The sequence below is a fragment of the Salmo salar genome, chromosome 04, assembly GCF_965601325.2.
Source record: "Salmo salar chromosome 04, fSalSal1, whole genome shotgun sequence".
NCBI lineage: Eukaryota > Metazoa > Chordata > Actinopteri > Salmoniformes > Salmonidae > Salmo > Salmo salar.
Genome location: NC_138294.1, coordinates 50,026,855 through 50,049,535, shown reverse-complemented (window position 1 = coordinate 50,049,535; position 22,681 = coordinate 50,026,855). Strand labels below are relative to the sequence as shown.

The 22,681-nt window shown below is 43.7% G+C and overlaps 1 protein-coding gene and 1 long non-coding RNA gene across 2 annotated transcripts; one reads left to right on the top strand and one right to left on the bottom strand.

The window, feature by feature from the left end:
• Nucleotides 1-1,750: 1,750 nt before the first annotated feature.
• On the bottom strand, nucleotides 1,751-2,765 carry LOC106603221 (cornifelin homolog B). The gene is made up of 2 exons (XM_082973902.1): nucleotides 2,336-2,765; nucleotides 1,751-2,099 (listed from the first exon to the last, which is right to left on the bottom strand). The coding sequence occupies exons 1-2, from the start codon at nucleotides 2,731-2,733 to the stop codon at nucleotides 1,979-1,981; spliced, it is 519 nt and encodes a 172-aa protein (XP_082830028.1). The 5' UTR covers nucleotides 2,734-2,765; the 3' UTR covers nucleotides 1,751-1,978.
• A 13,099-nt stretch (nucleotides 2,766-15,864) lies between these two features.
• LOC106603210 (uncharacterized) lies at nucleotides 15,865-18,264 on the top strand. Its single transcript, XR_001328388.3, has 2 exons — nucleotides 15,865-16,673; nucleotides 16,900-18,264. It is a non-coding gene; the product is annotated as an uncharacterized LOC106603210 (long non-coding RNA).
• The last annotated feature ends 4,417 nt before the right edge of the window (nucleotides 18,265-22,681 follow it).

Here is a 22,681-nt window from a genome sequence, read left to right as displayed (position 1 = left end):
AAAGATTCAAGTGCTTTTGAACGGGGTATGGTAGTTGGTGCTAGGCACACTAGTTTTTTTCACACTTAACAGTTTCCTGTATGTATCATGAATGGTCCACCACCCAAAGGGCATGCAGTCAACTTATTATTTATTAGGAAGGTGTTTTTTGTTTTGTACACAGTAATTGGGCCGGACCCACACTCATTTGATTGATTTCATATAATGTTGCACTTCACTAGCGATAGCAAACGTCAAGACAGATAGAAAGGGAGGCAGACAGGAGGAATAGAGATTAATGTGATTTAAAGAACCTGTATGCTCTCGCATTAGTGGAATTTGAACTTAGCTTTATCATTTTAATTTTGATTTGTATTATTAACCACGATACAATGATTAAGAAACTAAAAAGTTATTGAAATGAAACTATTCCACAAAAAAATGGACTTATGAAGTTCATAACTGGCTCGCAGGTTGGTAGAAATGGTAGGATACATTTTAAGTCTTCCCCAAACTTGAAACTCACATGCTGCCTAGGAATACGTTGTTATGAAATAGTGCACTTTTCTTTGTAGGCTGTTATGTTCCCTAGCAAGAAACCAAAAGTTGTTGCTCAAACAGAAGGGGAAACTAACAGAGTCACTAACAACCAAAACAAAATAGGAGGGGTTCTAATAGACACTCATGGGGGTGTTCACTGAAAGTTGACTAGCAACAACAACTGTAACCTAAGACACCCACCATGAGAGCCCACAAAATTTGTCCAAGTAGAGGCAAACAAAATTAAAACCCACACAATTTAAAGACCGGAAGAAAACCAAAAAGGAGAGCAAAATGAAAACAGAGATTATACATAGAAATCAAATAGGGAGAGCCATCCACTCTTAAATATCATCGGTGCCAGTACAGCTGAAACACCTTCTGACTAACGAGATGATAAGCTAGCACAGGTGTAATACATATTGACTAATGAGGTGATGCCAATCGGTGTGCCCAACGTGCTAATGTTCAACCTCTAAATATAAATGGTAAAACCAAAGCCTGTAACAAGGCCTACTGCAAAATTACAACAAGAGAGAGATAATGAGAGTGGTGTTGTAACTAAGATTGTGCCTATTAAAACTCGGCTTATCCATCGCGACGATCCATCACGGAGAAAAGCGCTCATCTCAATCCAGCACCAGTGGATGGAAAGCACCACTGTGTTGCTTGCTATACTAGTGGGCTGGTACAGAGGTTCCCAAACTCAGTCCTGGCCCCCCTGGGTGCACATTTTGGTTTTTGCCTTAGCACTACACATCGGATTCAAATAACCAACTCATCATCAAGCTTCAGTTATTTGAATCAGCTGTGTAGCGCTAAGGCAAAAACCAAAATGTGCACCCGGGGGGGGGGGGGGGGGGGGGCAGGACTGAGTTTGGGAAACCTTGGGCTAGTACACCTGCGTGTTTGACATGGGCAGGAGCAGGTCTACGATCATGGGCAGGATCGAGCACTGCTCCAGATTACTTGATATCCACGACAAGGGGGAGAGAAGAGAAGAGGGAGAGGGACAGAGAGGGAGAAAGAGAAACCTGACTTAACTCAATCTAAACTGTGTATCGTACAGTTTGCACCATCTCCCGCTACACAAAAGACACATATGAAGATATTCAACAAACAGAGATGAACAGAGATAACAGGAAGGAAAAATGTTAGCATTTGTAAATATATTTATTTGATATATATATTTTATAGAATAAAACATATATAATATATGTTCTTAATGTGGGCATAATAGTTCATAGAATGACATATATACATCACTTTAAGCATACATAAATATTGTTTTAATATACACTGTTTACAATGACTTCTTGTCAAACAATCTGACAATTCAGGCATGTAGGAATAAATATCCATTCTATAAACACAGAAACATGACTCTGAAAAAGGTTACGGCTGTATTGTGATGACTACGGTGACATTGAGGTTATGGGAACATGTTGGTCATTCGTTCCTACTTCCTAGCACTGACCAGGACAATGGGGATGTTGCGGCTCTTCCTCTCTCTGGACATCTGGCACCAGACACAGCAGTTGCAGCAGGTGGCATTCACACAGTCGTTACAGATGGTGCCCCGGAGACACAGTCAGCAAATTTACAACAATGGTTATATAGCAGACATTGGAATGGCCCAGCACCAGAAAGTTATTAATTCCTAGAGAAGGGAAAATGTTAACTATTAAACCTATGAATATCACAGTGCACTAGGTAGGTGGTTGGATGACAAAATGTGTATCATAATGTACTTTATTTGAGTTCGGTAAATGTAATATTTTTTTTCCATTAGCAGCCAACTCTAAAAGTACTTACTTTGATGCCGTAGCGCTGGCGCATGGACACCCTCATGGACATTGTGACGGGTGGGATGATGCCGAAGATGTCCAGCAGAGGGAGACAAAGACACTGTCCGTACTCCCTTGTATGTATACAGGCATGGCAGGGACAACACCAGAATCCAAAACAGCCTGGCCAAAGTGAATGAAGCACCAATCGAGAAAACACACTTACATAAACTATGAATTTTAATGATACGCACACTAACACTCTAACATACAAATATACACAAACAAATGTGATCACACAAACACATGCACACACACACAAATAGTCTGCCATGTCATCGGTGCAGTCACAGATTTCGGAACTCCACTGGTCAGACTCCTTGGACTCCATGACGGGTAGAGGCTGATCGATGACAAATGAAGACATGATGACTTCTTACCTACAAAAGCAGAGATCAGAGGACATCTTCAATAAACCACTCATGGCTTTGGTTTGCTTTGAGAGACAGTTCTTAAGCTGTTCTCATCATTGTACAGAACTAATGCCAGTAATCAGACAATTCATAATTCCCAAAAGATGACACATTCATTAATCATTCCGTCAAACTTCAATCCCAAAAAATAATTCTAAAAGTGTCTGGTCTTCTGTTATTACCGAATGATTACAAGAACCTTTTCCATCAGGAAAACATAATCAAAGTAGATCTCAACCATAACTGATAAAAAAAATGACTTGGATTAGAGAGTAAACTATGGAGCCAAAGAAATGATCTGAAACACAACTCTCCGTTTAACCTTATTGAATCTCACAAGTGCATTTTATCTTAAAATGTTTATTGATAAAATATAATAAAAGTAAAAAATAAAAGTCCATTGATAGTCTGAACATCTCAAAAGATGGTCACCTCTTACCTGTGAGAGAGAGCTTTGAGACTGAACAATTGATGACATCAGCAGAACTGACATCTGATACAGGATTTTCTGAATAAGAGCTGTGGAAGAGACCCATGACCCAGATACATTCCTAGAAACCGCACCAGCCTGTCAATCCTGAACATTCCTGGTCAGGGTCAGGCCTTGTTCCTCAACTCTAGAACAGAGTCAAAAAGAGGACGAGGCAATTAGGCTACTTAAGGTCAAAGAGTAAGGGTAACATGACATAGTAAAAGCAAATCACCAGAACTATCACACCACACAGGATGGCCCAAAAGCCAAGCTAGCCATGTTCGATGGAAATTAAGATTAGGGGTCCTTTCTGTTGCCATTCAAACGGCAGGCTAGGAAGTATGGCTGGAACGGTGCTCAGCGGGTTGACCGGTTACAAGAATGCCTGCGGGGATCAGCCATCAGAAATGTATACTCACTGCCTGAGTAAATTTGGGCTCTAACAATACACCCGTATACTATTCAGCCTTTGCAATGCCCCAAGTACGTTCCAGAGGGCCATGGAGCTCGTCCTCTGTGGACTCTAATGGGAAACACCTACTGCTCTATCTGGATGACATCATCTTCCTGGGGAGAAGAGTTGACAAGGGCCTAGAACGGCTTGCAGATGTCTTCCAATCCCTTCACAGCTACGGACTGAAGCTGATGTCATCCAAGTGCCACCTGCTCAAGGAAGAAGTCCTGTTCTTAGGGCATGTTGTGAGTGGTGAAGGCAGAAGTCACAACCCTGCTCTGATCAAGGATGTCTAAGCCTGGCAACCTCCTAGTAATATGCAAGAACTGCAAGCCTTCATAGGGTTAGGCAATTACTACCGCAATTCCATTCAAGCCTTTGCAGAACTTTGCCATCCCACTCAACATTCTACTCAGGAAGGAAGCTAAGTTGCTGTGGAGAAAATAGCACCAGAATACCTTCACTCAGCTTAACCTGTCTGGGCTAGGGGGCAGTATTTTCACGGCCGGATAAAAAATGTACCCGATTTAAATGGGTTACTACTCTTTCCCAGAAACAAGAATATGCATATTATTAGTAGATTTGGATAGGAAACACTCAGAAGTTTTTAAAACTGTTTGAATGGTGTCTGTGAGTATAACAGAACTCATATGGCAGGAAAAAACCTGAGAAAATTCCAAGCAGGAAGTGGCCTGTCTGACAATTTGTAGTTCTTCTTTCTAGTCACTTTCGAAACTACAGTATCTCTGGGGTTACGTTGCACTTTCTAAGGCTTCCATTGGCTCTCTAAAGCCTTCAGAAAGCGGATTGAGGCATCTCCTGTCTCTGGGCAGAGTATGATAGCTCAGTTTGTCAGTGGTCTGCCTGGTGACAAAGAGATTGGAGATGCGCGGTCCCGTGACCATGCTGTTTTTTCTTTTCCTCTTTGAATGAAAACACTATTGTCCGGTTGGAATATTATCGCTATTTTACGAGAAAAATACCATAAAAATTGCTTTTAAACAGCATTTGACATGCTTCTAAGTACGGTAAAGGAACATTTAGAATTGTTTTGTCTCGAATTGGGCTCGCCCGTTACCCTTTGGATAGTGACCTGAACGCACAAACAAAACGGAGGTATTTGGACATAACTATGGATTATTTGGAACAAAAACAACATTTCCTGTGGAAGTAGCAGTCCTGGGAGTGCATTCTGACGAAGATCAGCAAAGGTAATACCATTTTTCTAATACTAATTCTGAGTTTAGTTAGCCCCGAAGTTGGCGGGTGTCAAAATAGCTAGCCGTGATGGCTGAGCTATGTACTCAGAATATTGCAAAATGTGCTTTCGCTGAAAAGCTATTTTAAAATCTGACATTGCATAAAGCGATTGCATAAAGGAGTTCTGTATCTATAATTCTTAAAATAATTGTTATGTATTTTGTCTACGTTTATGGTGAGTCATTTAGTAAATTCACCGGAAGTTTGGGGTGGGAATGCATGTTCTGAACATCACATGCCAATGTAAAAAGCTGTTTTTGGATATAAATATGAACTTGATTGAACAAAACATGCATGTATTGGACCCCTACAAAATCTGGACCCCTACAAATCAGCTGGGCTTGACAATCTGGACCCTTTCTTTCTAAAATTATCTGCCGAAATTATTGCAACCCCTATTACTAGCCTGTTCAACCTCTCTTTCGTGTCGTCTGAGATTCCCATAGATTGGAAAGCAGCTGCTGTCATCCCCCTCTTCAAAGGAGGTGACACTCTTGACCCAAATTGCTACAGACCTATATCCATCCTACCCTGCCTTTCTAAGGTCTTCGAAAGCCAAGTCAACAAACAGATTACCGACCATTTCGAATCCCACCGCGCCCTCTCCGCTATGCAATCTGGTTTCAGAGCTGGTCATGGGTGCCCCTCAGCCACGCTCAAGGTCCTAAACGACATCGTAACCGCCATCGATAAGAAACAATACTGTGCTGCCGTATTCATTGACCTGGCCAAAGCTTTTGACTCTGTTAATCACCACATCCTCATCGGCAGACTCAGTAGCCTTGGTTTCTCAAACGATTGCGTCGCCTGGTTCACCAACTACTTCTCTGACAGAGTTCAGTGTGTCAAATCGGAGGGCCTACTGTCTGGAGCTCTGGCAGTCTCTATGGGGGTACCACAGGGTTCAATTCTTGGGCCAACTCTTTTCTTGGTATACATAAATGATGTCGCTCTTGCTGCTGGTGAATCTCTGATCCACCTCTACGCAGACGACACCATTCTGTACACTTCTGGCCCTTCTTTGGACACTGTGTTAACAACCCTCCAGACGAGCTTCAATGCCATTCAACTCTCCTTCCGTGGTCTCCAACTGCTCCTAAACACAAGTAAAACTAAATGCATGCTCTTCAACCGATCGCTGCCTGCACCTGCCCGCCTGTCCAGCATCACTTCTCTGGACGGTTCTAACTTAGAATTTGTGGACAACTACAAATACCTAGGTGTCTGGTTAGACTGTAAACTCTCCTTCCAGACTCACATCAATCATCTCCAATGCAAAGTGAAATCTCGAATTGGCTTCCTATTTCGCAATAAAGCATCCTTCACTCATGCTGCCAAACATACCCTCGTAAAACTGACCATCCTACCAATCCTCGACTTCGGCGATGTCATTTACAAAATAGCTTCCAATACCCTACTCAACAAGCTGGATGCAGTCTATCACAGTGCCATCCGTTTTGTCACCAAAGCCCCATATACTACCCACCACTGCGACCTGTACGCTCTCGTTGGCTGGCCTTCGCTTCATAATCGTCGCCAAACACATTGGCTCCAGGTCATCTACAAGACCCTGCTAGGTAAAGTCCCCCCTTATCTCCGCTCACTGGTCACCATAGCAGCACCCACCTGTAGCACGCGCTCCAGCAGGTATATCTCTCTGGTCACCCCTAAAGCCAACTCCTCCTTTGGTCGTCTCTCCTTCCAGTTCTCTGCTGCCAATGACTGGAACGAACTACAAAAATCTCTGAAACTGGAAACACTTATCTCCCTCACTAGCTTTAAGCACCAGCTGTCAGAGCAGCTCACAGATCACTGCACCTGTACATAGCCTATCTATAATTTAGCCCAAACTACTACCTCTTCCCCTACTGTATTTATTTATTTTATTTATTTTGCTCCTTTGCACCATATTATTTATATTTTATCTCTGAACTTTCTTCAAACTACAAATCTACCATTCCAGTGTTTTTCTTGCTATACTTTATTTACTTTTCCACCATGGCATTTTTTTGCCTTTACCTCCCTTATCTCACATCATTTGCTCACATTGTATATAGTCTTATTTATTTTTTATTTTTCTACTGCATCATTGATTGTATGTTGTTTTACTCCATGTGTAACTCTGTTTTTGTTTGTTGTCGAACTGCTTTGCTTTATCTTGGCCAGGTCGCAATTGTAAATGAGAACTTGTTCTCAACTTGCCTACCTGGTTAAATAAAGGTGAAATCAAAATAAATAAATAAATAAATAAATAAAAAATGTATTGTATAACATAATGTCCTAGGAGTGTCATCTGATGAAGATCATCAAAGGTTAGTGCTTCACTTAGCTGTGTTTTGGGTTTTTGTGACATATGCTTGCTTGGAAAATGGCTGTGTGATTATTTGTGGCTATGTACTCTCCTAACATAATCTAATGTTTTGCTTTCGCTGTAAAGCCTTTTTGAAATCAGACAATGTGGTTAGATTAACGAGAGTCTTAAAATGGTGTAAAATAGTCGTATGTTTGAAAAATTGAAATGATTGCATTTTTTGAGGTTTTGTATTTCGCGCCAATTTTTATGGTATTTTTCTTGTAAAATAGAGATAATATTCCAACTGGACAATAGTGTATTCATTCAAAGAGGAAAAGAAAAAACAGCGTGGTCGCGTGAACACGCATATCCAATCTCTTTGTCACCAGGCAGACCACTGAGAAACTGAGCTACTATACTCTGCCCAGAGACAGGAGACGCCTCAATCCACTTTCTTAGGGCTTTAGAGAGCCAATGGAAGCCTTAGAAAGTGCTACTGTAGTTTCGATAGAGAATCAAAAGAAGAACTACAAATGATCAGACAGGCCACTTCCTGCTTGGAATTTTCTCAGGTATTTGCCTGCCATATGATTTCTGTTATACTCACAGACACTATTCAAACAGTTTTAGAAACTTCAGAGTGTTTTCTATCCACATCTACTAATAATATGCAAATATTTTACTCTGGGCCCGAGAAGTAGGCCGTTTAATGTGGGTACGTTTTTCATCCGGTCGTGAAAATACTGCCCCCTATAGCGAAGAGGTTAAACAGCTTGGAAAATTCCCGAAAATTATGTCATGGCTTTAGAAGCTTCTGATAGGCTAATTGACATCATTTGAGTCAATTGGAGGTGTACCTGTGGATGTATTTCAACGCCTACCTTCTTGACATCATGGGAAAGTCAAAAGAAATCAGCCAAGACCTTAAAAAAATTGTAGACCTCCACAAGTCTGGTTCATCCTTGGGAGCAATTTCCAAATGCCTGAAGGTACCACGTTCATCTGTACAAAAAAGGTATCAACACCATGGGACCATGCAGTCATACTGCTCAGGAAGGAGATGTGCTCTGTCTCCTAGAGATGAACGTACTTTGGTACGAAAAGTGCAAATCAATCCCAGAACAACAGCAAAGGACCCCGTGAAGATGCTGGAGGAAACAGGTACAAAAGTATCTATATCCACAGTAAAATGAATCCTATATCGACATAACCTGAAAGGCCGCTCAGCAAGGAAGAAGCCACTGCTCCAAAACTGCCATAAAATACCCTCACTACGGTTTGCAACTGCACATGGGGACAAAGAATGTACTTTTTGGAAAAATGTCCTTTGGTCTGACGAAACAAAAATATAACTGTTTGGCCATAATGACAATTGTTCTGTTTGGTGGAAAAAGGGGGAGGCTTGCAAGCCAAAGAGCACCATCTCAACCGTGAGGCACGGGGTGGCAGCATCATGTTGTGGGGGTGCTTTGCTGCAGGAGGGACTGGTGCACTTCACAAAATAGATGGCATCATGAGGCAGGAAAATTATGTGGATATATTGAAGCAGCATCTCAAGACATCAGTAAGTAAATTAAAGCTTGGTTGCAAATGGGTCTTCCAAATGGACAATGACCCCAAGCATACTTGCAAGAAAAGTTGTGGCAAAATGGCTTAAGGACTACAAAGTCAAGGTATTGGAGTGGCCATTACAAAGCCCTGACCTCAATCCCATAGAAAATGTGTGGGCAGAACTAAAAAAGCATGTGTGAGCAAGGAGGCCTACAAACCTGACTCAGTTACACCAGCTCTGTCAGGAGGCATGGGCCAAAATGCACCCAACTTATTGTGGGAAGCTTGTGGAAGGCTACCTGAAACAATAAACAATTTAAACAATTTAAAGGCAATGCTACCAAATACTAATTGAGTGTATGTAAACTTCTGACCCACTGTTAATGTGATGAAAGAAATAAAAGCTGAAATAAATAATTCTCTCTACTATTATTCTCACATTTCACATTCTTAAAATAAAGTGGTGATCCTAACTGATCTAAGACAGGGAATTTTTACTAGGATTAAATGTCAGGAATTGTGAAAAGCTGAGTTTAAATGTATTTGGCTAAGGTGTATGTAAAATTCCGACTTCAGCTGTACATCCAGGATAGCACCAAGAAGAAAGGGCTGAGCCCCAAACTCCAAGCACCCTTTCACATGGTCTCTGCATGCCGTGGCCCTGTGCTGTATGAGATACAACAACACAGAAGGATAATGCACCATGACTGCCTCAAGCCCTACGACAGTGAGGTTATCCCGGCGTGGATCAGGCAACAAAGAAATCAAGTCCTACAGCAGAGTAAAGTCTCCACTGAGACTCCCATACACCTGGAACCTCAGCAACTACTTGAGCCACAACCAGATGGCAGAGACACAGCTTCAGACGCTTCTGAACAGGAGCCAAAAGAGAGACAGGAAAGCAAAGAAAAGTAGCGTCAGCCTGCTGCACGCCGTTGACGGCTGTACAAAACACAAAGAGTGGAGAAGACCCGAAGAAAAACAAGACAACACTCCGTGGACGAAAGGTTCACAAACCTGCGAGATACAACAGTAGTTAAACAGGAAAAGCAAGAAAACATGGACTGTGTAGTTTCCAGTCAAGTTATAAGTCAGAGAGACTGTGGACATTGTTTATTTATCTTTATTGTTTAAGCCGGTCTACAGCAAGTTTAGACCGTAACGACGGTAGTTATGTCATTTGTAATTTAGGGTTACCTGTACCGAAGGGACTCGGTACTCATGGAGGGGGGTAGTGTAGTGCAAATGGCATAGCCCTTGTTCCCCACATGTGTTCTAAGATGTACGTTCTGTGCGCTTGATAGCGTTAATGGGTGTGCCATGTTTAGGTTAGCTAGTTGTCTAGTAATTCCCACAGCTCATGGCATGGAGGTGGACATCGATCTGTGCCCGAGCAAAGGCGCCTAGACATAGCTTGTGTAATCACCATTTGTATAAGATCATCTACGGAATGCCAGTATCTTCATGTGAATTCCCATACTCATCATACCGGTATCATCTGAGAAGATCCTTCAGTAAACATCCACCAAATGTGAATCATTCTTGTCGTGGCCATTCTTGACCCACACATCAGTTGCTAGGAAGAGCTACAGTGCATTTGGAAGGTATTCAGACCCCTTGACTTTTTCCACATTTACGTTACATTACAGTCTTATTCTATTATCGATTAAATCGTTATTTTCCCTCAACAATCTACACTCAATACCTCATAATGACAAAACCAAAACTGTAATTGTTTTGTTGTTGTCGGAAAAGTATATAAAAAACCCCTGAAATATCACATTTACATAAGTATTCAGACCCTTTACTTTGTACTTTGTTGAAGCACCTTTGGCAGCAATTACAGCCTCGAGTCCTCTCTGGTATGACGCTACAAGCTTGGCACACATGTATTTGGGTAGTCTCTCCCATTCTTCTCTGCAGATCCTCTCAAGCTCTGTCAGGTTGGATGGGGAGCGTTGCTGCAGAGCTATTTTCAGGTATCTCCAGAGATGTTCGATCGGGTTGGGCCACTCAAGGACATTCAGAGACTTGTCCCAAAGGCACTCCTGTGATGTCTTGGCTGTGTGCTTAGGGTCGTTGTCCTGTTGGAAGGTGAACCTTCGCACTAGTCTGAGCACTCTGGGACAGGTTTTCATGAAGGATCTCTCTCTGTGCTTTGCTCTGTTCATCTTTCCCTCGACCCTGACTAGTCTCCCAGTCCCTGCCGCTGTAAAACATCCCCACAACATGATGTTGCTACCACCATGCTTTACCGTAGGGATGGTGCCAGGTGTCCTCTAGATGTAACGCTTGGCATTCAGGCCAAAGAGTTCAATCTTGGTTTCATCAGACCAGAGAATTTTGTTTCTCATGGTCTGAGAGTCCTTTAGGTGCCTTTTGGCAAACTCCAAGCGGGCTGTCCCTTTTACTGAGGAGTGGCTTCCATCTGGCCACTCTACCATAAAGGCCTGATGGTGGAGTGCTGCAGAGATGGTTGTTCTTCTGGAAGCTTCTCCAATCTCCACAGAGGAACTCTGGAGCTCTGTCAGAGTGACCATCGGGTTCATGGTCACCTCCCTGACCAAGGCCCTTCTTCCCCAATTGCTCAGTTTGGCCGAGCGGCCAGCTCTAGAAAGAGTCTTGGTGATTCCAAACTTCTTCCATTTAAGAATTATGGAGGCCACTGTATTCTTGGGGACCTTCAATGCTGCAGAAATGTTCTGGTACCCTTCCCCAGATCTGTGCCTCGACACAATCCTGTCTCGGAGCTCTACGTTCAATTCCTTCAACCTCATGGCTTGGTTTTTGCTCTGACATGCACTGTCAACTGTGGGACCTTATATAGACTGGTGTGTGCCTTTCCAAATCATATCCAATCAATTGAATTTACCACAGGTGGACTGCAATGAAGTTGTAGAAACATCTCAAGGATGATCAATGGAAACAGGATGCACCTGAGCTCAATTTCAAGTCTCATGGCAAAGGGTCTGAATACTTATGTAAATAAGGTATTTCTGTTTTTTTTTTTTATACATTTGCAAAAATGTCTTCACTTTTTCATTATGGGGTATTGTGTGTATATTGATGAGGAAAGAAATTAATTTAATCAATTTTAGAATAGGGCTATAAAGTAACAAAATGTGGAAAAAGTCAAGGGGTCTGAATACTTTCCGAATGCACTGTATGTCCTGTAACACCACAATATGTTACGAATTCAATTTTTTTGTGGCTAGGTGGCTAACGCTAATGTTAGCTAGGTGGATAATGTTAGCTAGGCTATGGGTAGGGGTTTAGGTTAAGATTCGGAGTTAGGTTAAGGGGTTAAGGTTTTGGTATTTGTGCCCAACCTTCTTTGACGTGAGATCTATTTTTTCATTTGCCAGCCTGATGAGATCTACCAGTCTCTAAATCTAAACTAACCAACAAAATGTATGAAACGCAACACACCACTGAGCATGGACCTGCTGCTATGATACCTATTTGGTACCCAAATATAATGTGGACCAATAAAATAAAATCCACAAATAAGTGCAACTCGTTTAATTTCCTACCTTACTGTGACTTTTGGCATTGGGTGGAGGCAAGTAGGTTTCATAGTCAGTGCTGTAGCAGCTTATTGCAAGTCTCATGCAGGCCACAAGGTGGTCAATATTCATAGTAGATCTGCACTTGGACTTTATTATCTTCATGTGAGAAAATGCAGACTCACAGAGGTAGGTTGATCCAAAAAGGGCTGATAAGTTGAGAGCACATCTTCTTATGCTGGGATACTTCTCCTCTAGCAGTAGCTCCCTGAACTCTTCCTTCATCTCAGTGGTTGCCCTGGATTTCAGCTGAATGTCATTTTGAAGGGTGAGAAATGTAGTTTCTGCTATTGTTGTGTCCAACTGAAAAGGTGATTCCATTTTGGAGTCAATGACTTCCAGATTTATGTCTGTGCCAAACGGAAAGCACATATAAGTGGCAATAGGCTCAAGTGATGCAAAGTCAGTGAAACAACTGTCAAACTCAGATAAGATGCTCTGGACTTGCTCCACTTAGCGTGCACTGTCAAGCTGTGCTGTATCCTTGCCCTGACGTTCAGGTTCTGAATGCATGTGTTGAAAGAAGTGCAGGTCCTTACGTTGCAGCTTTCTTGTGAGCAGTTGTAGTTTGCATTTAAAAGTGTTCACAGAGCTGATCATGTCGATTACATGTTTGCCTTTTCCTTGCAGCTCTACATTTAGTTTATTAAGCATGTAAGTTAGGTCAGTGAGAAAAGCTAAATCCAGAAGCCACTGTGTGTCCTCTAGCTGTACATATTCTGCATGTTTGGAGACCTTGAGAAACTCCTTGATTTCAGGCAACAACTCACTGAATCTCCCTAAAGATGTACCTCGGTTCAGCCACCGCACATTCGTGTGCAGCAGCAGGTCTGTGTGCCCCGCTTCAGTCTCTTCTAAGTGAGCCCGAAATAGCCTCCGCTGTAGGCTTCTTGCTCGAATAGAACACACAATCTTCGTCGCGACATCCATCACCTCTTTCATGTTTAACATCTTCCTGCACAAAGCTTGCTGATAAATTACGCAGTGATAACTAAGGAAATCCGGGAAAGAATCAACCTGCTTGTACAATGCAACAAACCCACTAATGCGGCCTACCATAGCGGATGCCCCATCAGTAGTAATGGAGACAAGCTTACAAAAGGGCAGTTGGAATTTGTTAGCAAACTCCATAAAAGCTTGAAAAATATCTTTGCCCCTAGTGTGTCCTTTCAGTGGCAAAATGGCGAGTAGTTCCTTCTTTGTACTCATGTTGTGAAATACCATTCTGATGAAAATGCATAACTGTGCCACATCTACCATATCTGTGGACTCGTCAAACTGGAGGGAATAACACTTGCAGTTGAGAATATCCTTCTTCAGTTGATCCTCGAGGTTCTCTGCTATTCCCTCACATCTTCTTGTCACAGTATTTCTGGACAACTGAATGTCATTGATGGCAGCCTCAATAAATGCTTCCTTAATCGTCTCCCCATCTTTGAATTACTTTTTATGCTTAGCAAGAACGCGACTCACACGATAAGATGCTATGGTTGCCGCCTTCCCTTTGGTCACAGGCCTTGTGAAAATTGATTGCTGCGCTGGCAGTTGATTCTTTAGTTTTTGTACCCTTCTTCTTCGTAATTCAGTCTTTGCTGGAGAATCTCTTTCCTGGGTTTTGTGTGTGGTTTTAAAATGTTGTTTTATGTTACTTTTCTTTGGGATAACGATGCTATTATGGCAGATGAGACACACATTTTGAGTTTGACATGACGAAAAAATTATAATAAAATAATTATTTGTGGAAATGACACGTTTTCTTTTTTTTCTATTCTTCCCTTCACTCATTATTGGTGCTGTCGACCACACAACTTAAAAACAATTTAAGAATGAATCTAGCTACAAAGTTAGCTAGCTAGCTACCTGCCTGGCATCACCGTTACCTCGACTTGGAGTTGGTGGGCGGCATCTGACCGCGCTAACTAAGCATACGTCAGTCAATAAGTGGGCAGGGACTGGTCATATTTCATGTAAATAACATGACTTTTTAGACATTGCTGTGAATGGAGGACTGTCGAAACATTAAAACAGATAGAGATTATAGGCATTGATTTGTGTGGCTGAATTTTAGTAGATGTATAATCATCTCATGATCGACTGGCAAGCACTCCGCGATCGACCAGTAGATCGCGATCGACTGGTTGGGCACCCCTGGGTTAGGGTTTGCTAACATGCTAAGTAGTTGCAAAGTAGCTAAAAAGTTGAAAGTAGTTGTAAAGTTACTTAAATGCTAAAGTTGTCTGTGGTGAGATTCAAACACGCAACCTTTGGGTTGCTAGTCGTTCGTGTTAAATATTGTACTAATTTGAGTGTCCCTGATTTATGTTTACTATGTTGCATCTATTCTTAATTGCTAAGCAGGTAGCTTAGCGGTTTAGAGCACAATGCCAGTAATTGAAAGGTTGCTGGTTCAAATCCCCAGACCAACTAGGCACTTAACCCTAATTACTCTTATAGGTCACTCTAGATAATAGTGACTGCTAAATGATGTAAAAGTAAACAAAACCAGGCTGGGTAACTAGTCTGACCTAAGAACAGTGTCCAATTGCTGGCACAAAAAATAGCAAAGCATGGTAAAAGTGTATATGTGGTTTTTAGAAAATGGGTGTAGCAGGATAACTGATTATATATAAATGTTTTTAAATGACCAAATATTAGATCAACTTACCTCAGAATAATTTTATTAGAGTGACTTTAAAAAATGTTGATTAGCATTTTAACTCTTGTGCACCCAACATGTTCAGGAAGATATTAGGGTCACAACACCAAAACGCTTCATTGCATTTTCCCCTTTTATCGACCTCTCATTTCCAGGAACTGAGGATGTCCAGGAAGGACATTAATAATGGAGATGTGATAATCAAACATAGAACTGTCCTACTACTTTGACAAATCCTTTCACACGTGGGATATAATTGCACCAGGGGAGTGAATGGACAGACATGTTGAACATAAGTGTGTTGCAATACAAAACCCAGCTAGTCCTGCCATGTACTACACCAAGTCTTTCCAACATTCTCTCACCATGAGAAGCAGGATATAAAGCTGAATACCATGCAGGTTCCAAATAACACCTTCATCAGAAAGTTTGATGACTCATAAAAACAGAAAGACCAATTTAACACATCTAAATGAATAAGGCCAGATGCCTGAAATATGCAGGCCTATTCTGTGACTGTGTCTGCCCGAACTATGTCTGTTCTACCTCCACCCAGTCAGCTAAATGGAGGCACTTGTTTAATGCTGTGACTATGATCAGATTTACAACCTCTATAGTCTCTTTATTATTTACCTGTTTGTAATGGAATTCCATAAATACGAGTGTATGAGTGATCGATTATTTTTTTTAACATGTTGCCACAATTCCTGCAACTTCAATTCGTTCACCATGACGCTATCAGGTGCGGGTTTGGGAAATCCCGGATTGTAATAACGCATTTATCATTGACGGTCTACACCTTTAAGACGTCGAAACTGTGCGTACTGGGAGTGGGCATATGTTCAACTGTAAAATCACAACAACACATCGCAATGGGGAGTATGTGAAGAGGACTCTCTGCAATGACCACTAGTTATAGAAAAGGTTTGAAATAATGTACACCAATATTTTACCAGAGTAGCTGAAAAGTGAATCATTCTGAAACCATATTGATGGTGAAATGCATTTGGGATAAGTTTTGCGCAATGGTCGAGCAAGCGTCTTGGTCTGCAGACGTCAACAAATTTAGTGTGACAGTTTCAAAGGCTGATATTTTTCGTTTTGATTTGCCTCTAGAATGTTGTAATTTAATAGTCTGACATTTATGGAAAGAAATGTGTTGTGGATCAGCAGGGATACTGTGCCGGTAAAGTGTGAAATATGTATTCAGTTGATTTTCATGAGTTTTGTTATCTACCACATTCTCCATTTTAACTACGTCTTTAGCCAAGAACAACGACATTTATCTCATCAACACTAAAATATCTGCCGGTATCCTGCATGCTGTACTGTTGTGGAAGCAAGGACAAGGAGAAGCAGCGCTCAGACGCTGCTGATGTGTCGAGAATTCTAGAGACAGAGAAAAACCGAAAGAACCGTGAAAGCGCACCTCAACCAGTGGAAATGTACGGAATAGCGGGAATACCCGAGTTTCTACCCCCCTCTGGCGTACTCCAGCCCAGCTCAGTAATCCCACTCGAGTCTGGTGAGGTGCCTGGTTTGGGGAGTCGATTCAACAGGGGTGTGCTGAGCTCTGACTCCCCCCAGCGGAGACGAGGCCAACGGGCCCCGAAGCTAGGGCAAATAGGACGGTCGAAGAGAGGTGAGTGCGGCAGATGAAGCAAGCAAAAGATAAGGAACGAGAATTGAGACGAAAGAAACTGAAAATATAGTTTGTCTAAAATATAGTTTCATTCTAGGTTTACCGATAAAATAACTAAGTTAGTCAGACCAGATAATGTACTTATTTTAATTGTATGATTCTACAGAATCAGATGAACCTTGTATGTCTTTTTTCCTGCATTTTATATATATATATTTTTTTACAGTGGTGATAGAGGATGAGGACTTGGATGACGTCATGAACAACAATGGCCTCCCCATATCAATCAATATCTCTCCTGTTGCCTGAACACTGTCAGACTGTCCAGACCTCAAGAAGCTATCGTGCTCATTTGTGAAATTCTGAAGCGAATACCACTTGTTCCGGACCATACCCAGTTCAGGTGCCCATTGCAAAGTTTACAATAGCAGCATGCGCATCACCTGTAGTTTAGCTCTTCCTGGGGGGAAGGTGGGTGTCCCAAGGAAGTAGAGAGAACACGGTGCATCTCTGCTGCTGTTCTGGTTTTCAACAGGAGGGGAGCAAGTTGGATAGATTTGGAGCCAGACAGGCTGAAACATAAGCACATACGAGAAGGCCCTACCCATCAAGACCTGCCCCTTAAAAATGAGTTGACCTATGCCTTTTCATTGTTTCACATATTATGTTGACAAATACACTTTATTTTAGCCTTTGATGGTCGACAACACTGTCTCGTTTTGGTGCAAATGAAGTGTCTGTAAAATCTGTTCTAAAACATGATAGATAGATACACTGTAGACTTTCATTTGTCATGCATGTCCTAATTAGAAGCTTAGTAGGCCTATACCCTGCCTGTGTTGTAATGTAGTTTATTTTTTACCCTTGAGCTCCTAGACGAAGGAGTTCTCACTGTGAACTAGTGAACTTCAATGTATCCCTGAATAGAGGTGTAAAGACCCCTTTTTTTTTTTTTTGAATTAGCTTCTTGTCCAATGTCCTTCACCAATCACCATAATAATCTAATCTGGTCAACAACAAAAAAAATCATATGACATTCAGACAAGTTGCCTACCTCTGCTCTTGGTGTATCATTCATTTTGGTGGTTCATGTAAAACCCAGTTACGAATCAGAACGATGAAGTCGATCGCAACACGGAGGAGAAGTTCGGTATTTGGTGTATGACTGAAGGAGCTGTGAGGAATACATTGTTTTAATATGGAACCATTGGTCAGTTTGGCTCAGACTTTTTCCCGATAGCTGTAAAGTTATACAATTATTATCACTAAAAGGGTTAGGACTACTTCAACTCCAGTTACAGTAATTCAATTCTCATTAAAACAAAAATAAATTATATGCTTGAACTGATACTAAAGTGGGTGTTTTTTTTTTACACTTTGTATGAAAGAGTCTGATAAGTGGCATGTATTATTGTAAAACCTTGATTATACTTCTTGGAATGTGATATGCTGTTGTACAGTGAGAGTACCACCAGATGGTGATAAAGTCAAAGGAACACAGTGCTCTGCCCAGAACTTTTGTCTCACTCAACTAGTACAGACTTGTAATTCATTTGGAATAAAACCTGTTTGGGTAGTCTTTGGAAATGAACCTATTTTTGGGTAGTCTTTGGAAATTAACCTAAGTCACAAGATCACTGTTGAAGACAATGAGAACATTTTTGGTTTGAGGAGAAGTGTTATTTTGGTAGGCAACATGTAGATCTGAGAGAACTTTGTGGATGTACCCTTCCCTACATATTTATTTGGACAGTGAAGCTAAAACATTTAATTTGGCTCTATATTCCAGCATTTTGGTTTTGAGATCTAATGTTTCAGTACAGAATGTCACCTCTTATTTGAGGGTATTTCAAATCAAAGTTTATTGGTTGCATACACAGATTTGCAGCTGTTATGGCAGCAGGTAAACTAGTGGTTAGAGCGTTGTGGGCCAGTAACTGAAGGTTTAGTTTGAATACCCAAGCCGACAACGTGAAAAAAATATTTTGATGTGACCTTGAGCAAGGCACTTAATCCTAATTTGCTCCAGGGGCGCCGTACTACCAAGGCTGACCTGAGAATACAGTATATACTTACACAGTGAGTAAACAACAGAATATGAGGTGACCCGTGTTCAATGACTCTGTAAATGGGGAATTAGTCTCAAGGTGCAGGGCAAAGTACCGGGCAGGCAGCCGGCTAGTGATGGCTGTTCATCAGTGATGGCATGGAGATAAACTGCTTCTTTCAGTCTCTCGGTCTCTGCTAGAAGGTAACAGAGTGAACAGACCGTGGTTTGGGTGACTGAGGTCCTTGATGATGTTATTGGCCTTCCTTTGACACCGAGTGCAGCGTGCACCCGGTGATGCGTGCCCCCCATATGCATTTTTTCATACATACACTACGTGACCAAAAGTATATGGACACCTGCTCTGAGAATATCTCGTTCCAAAATCACGGGCATTAACATGGAGTTGGTCTCCCCTGTGCTGCTATAACAGCCTCCACTCTTCTGGGAAGGCTTTCCAATAGATGTTGGAACATTGCTGCGGGGACTTGCTTCCATTCAGCTACAAGAGCATTAGTGAGGTCAGGCATTAATGTTGTGCGATTAGGCCTGGCTTGCAGTTGGCGTTCCAATTCATCACAAAGGTGTTCGAAAGGGTTGAGGTCAGGCCAGTCAAGTTCTTCCACACCGATTTCAACAAACCATTTCTGTATGGACCTCGCTTTGTGCATGGGGGCATTGTCATGCTGGAGGGGCCTAGCCCAAACCATGAAAAAAACAGCCCCTGACCCTTAGTCCTCTTCCACCAAACTTTACAGTTGGCACTATGCACTGGGGCAGGTAGCGTTCTTCATCCGCCAAACCCAGATTCGGCCATCAGACTGCCAGACTGTTTGTTCACGTATCTGAAGCGTGATTCATCACTCCAAAGAAAGTGTTTCCACTGCTCCAGAGTCCAATGGAGGCGAGCTTTACACCACTCCAGCTGAAGCTTGGCATTGCCATTGGTGATCTTAAGCTTGCGTGTGGCTGCTCAGCCATAGAACCCCATTTCTTGATTTGTTGGAAAGGTGGCATCCTATGATGGTGGCATGTTGAAAGTCAGGACTCTTCTGTAAGGCCATTCTACTGCCAATGTTTGTCTATGTCGATTGCATGGCTGTGCGCTCAATTTTTTTTACACCTGTCAGCAACGGGTGTGGCTGAAATAGCCGAATCCACTAATTTGAAGGGGTGTCTAGATACTTTTGGATATAGTGTATCCGTTTACAAATCAAACACTTTTTTTTATCTAGTCCTCCCATCTGAAGGTGTCATAAGTATTTGGACAAATTCCAAATACTTTAAAGTAGTCAAACGTTTAGTATTGGATTCCATATCCTAGCACACAATGACTACATCAAGCTTTGTGTCACAACGGCTACAGAAGGTGGCGCCTCTCCCCGTTCGGGCGGCGCTCGGCGGTCGTCATCGCCGGCCTACTAGCTGCATGACCTGTACGTCAAGGCCGAGAAATGTGAGTTCTCCAAACAAGCCGTCTCTTTTCTGGGGTATCGCATTTCCACATCCGGGGTGGTGATGGAATGTGACCGCATTTCGGCCGTGCGTAATTGGCCGACTCCGACCACAGTTAATGAGATGCAGCGGTTCTTAGGGTTTGCCAATTACTACCGGAGGTTTATCCGGGGCTTTCGGCAGGTGGCGGCTCCCATTACCTCACTGATGAAGGGGGGCCCGGTGCGGCTGCGCTGGTCAGCGGAGGCGGACGGAGCCTTTTGTCGGCTGAAGACTCTGTTTACCAAAGCCCCAGTGCGGGCGCATCCGGACCCCTCTTTGCCATTCATAGTGGAGGTGGATGCGTCCGAGGCTGGGGTTGGAGCCGTGCTATCACAGCGTTCGGGCGCGCCCCTGTGCTTTCTTTTCTAAGAAGCTGAGTCCGGCGGAGCGTAACTATGATGTTGGGGACAGGGAGTTGCTAGCCGTGGTCAGGGCCCTGAAGGGGTGGAGACATTGGCTTATGGGGCCTTTTCTCATCTGGACTAATCACCGTAATTTTTTTACATTTTAGTCATTTAGCAGACGCTCTTACCCAGAGCGACTTACAGCAGTAGTGAATGCATACATTTCTTTTTTTTTTCGTAATCTGGAGTACATCTGGGCGGCGAGGAAACTGAACCCTTGCCAAGCCAGGTGGGCTATGTTTTTCACGAGATTCCAGTTCACTATCTCGTACATATCAGGTTCCCGGAACACCAAGGCCGACGCACTGTCTCATCTCCATGACTCCGAGGAGCGGTCCATCGACCCCACTCCCATACTTCCAGCCTCCTGTCTGGTGGCACCGGTGGTCTGGGAGGTGGAGGCGGACATCGAGCGGGCGTTGCAGTCAGAACCTACTCCACCTCAGTGTCCCGCGGGATGGAGGTACATCCCGCTCGGTGTCCGTGATCGTCTGATCCGGTGGTCACACACGCTACCCTCCTCGGGTCATCCAGGGATTGAGTGGACGATGCGGGGTCTTAGAGGGAAGTACTGGTGGCCCACTTTGGTGAAGGACGTGCGGCTCTATGTCTCCTCCTGTTCGGTGTGCGCCCAGTGTAAGACCCCTAGACACCTGCCTAGAGGGAAACTACAGCCCCTCCCCGTTCCACAGCGACCATGGTCCCACCTGTCGGTGGATTTCCTCACGGATCTCCCGCCGTCTCAGGGGAACACCACGATCCTGGTCGTTGTGGATCGGTTCTCTAAGTCCTGCCGTCTACTCCCTTTGCCCGGTCTTCCTACGGCCCTACAGACCGCAGAGGCCCTGTTTACCCATGTCTTCCGGCACTACAGGGTGCCTGAGGACATCGTCTCTGATCGAGGTCCCTAGATTACGTCCCGGGTGTGGAGTGCGTTTATGGAGCGACTGGGGGTTTCGGTCAGTTTGACCTCAGGTTTTCACCCCGAGAGTAATGGGCAGGTGGAGAGAATTAACCAGGATGTGGGCAGGTTTCTGCGGTCCTATTGCCAGGACCGGCTGGGAGAGTGGGCGAGGTGGCGCAGAACTTTCTCCGCCACTCCTCTACTAACCTGTCGCCATTTCAGGTGGTGTTGGGTTACCAGCCGGTCCTGGTGCCCTGGCATCAGAGCCAGACTGAGGCTCCTGCGGTGGAGGATTGGGTACAGCGCTCTAAGGAGACCTGGAGCGCTGTCCAGGAATCCCTTAAACGGGCTGTTGGACGGCACAAAGAGAGCGCTGACCGCCGCCGCAGTGAGGCCCCCGTGTTTACCCCGGGGGACATGGTCTGGCTCTCAACCTGGAACCTGCCCCTCCGTCTGCCCTGCCGGAAGTTGGGTCCGCGATTTGTGGGGCCGTTTAAAGTCCTGAGGAGAATAAACGAGGTGTGATATAGGTTACAGCTCCCTTCGTATTACCGTATTAACCCCTCGTTTCATGTGTCTCTCCTCAGGCCGGTGGTAGCTGGTCCACTGCAGGACGCTGAGGTGCAGGAGGTCCCTCCGCCCCCCCTGGACATTGGGGGGGCCCTGGTGTACACAGTCCGGTCCATCTTGGACTCCAGGCGTCAGGTAGGGGTCCTGCAGTACCTCGTGGACTGGGAGGGGTACGGTCCGGAGGAGAGGTACTGGGTACCGGTGGAGGACATCTTGGATCCATCACTGTTGCGGGAATTCCACAGCCTCCATCCGGATCGCCGTGCGCCTCGCCCTGCGGGTCGTCTTCGAGGCCGGCGTCGGGGGGAGGGGGGGTACTGTCACAACGGCTACAGAATGTGGCGCCTCTCCCCGTTCGGGCGGCGCTCGGCGGTCGTCGTCGCCGGCCTACTAGCTGCCACCGATCTCCTTTTCATTTTCACTTGGTGATGTCTGTTTTATGTTAGCACCTGTTTAGTGTTAGTTCATTAGTGGGGGTATTTAGTCTGTCTGTTTTGGTTTGGGATTGTGCAGGATTATTTGTGTCATTTTATTGTAGGTTGGGGATTCGAGTTTTCCTCTGCCGTTCAAGCTTACGGGTTTTGCT

Coding starts and splice junctions, on each gene's coding strand:
- LOC106603221 (XM_082973902.1), bottom strand. CDS start 2,733: ATGTCTTCATTTGTCATCGATCAGCCTCTACCCGTCATGGAGTCCAAG. Junction 2,100..2,335: donor CGCCAGCGCTACGGCATCAA/AGTAAGTACTTT, acceptor ACTGTGTCTCCG/GGGCACCATCTGTAACGACT.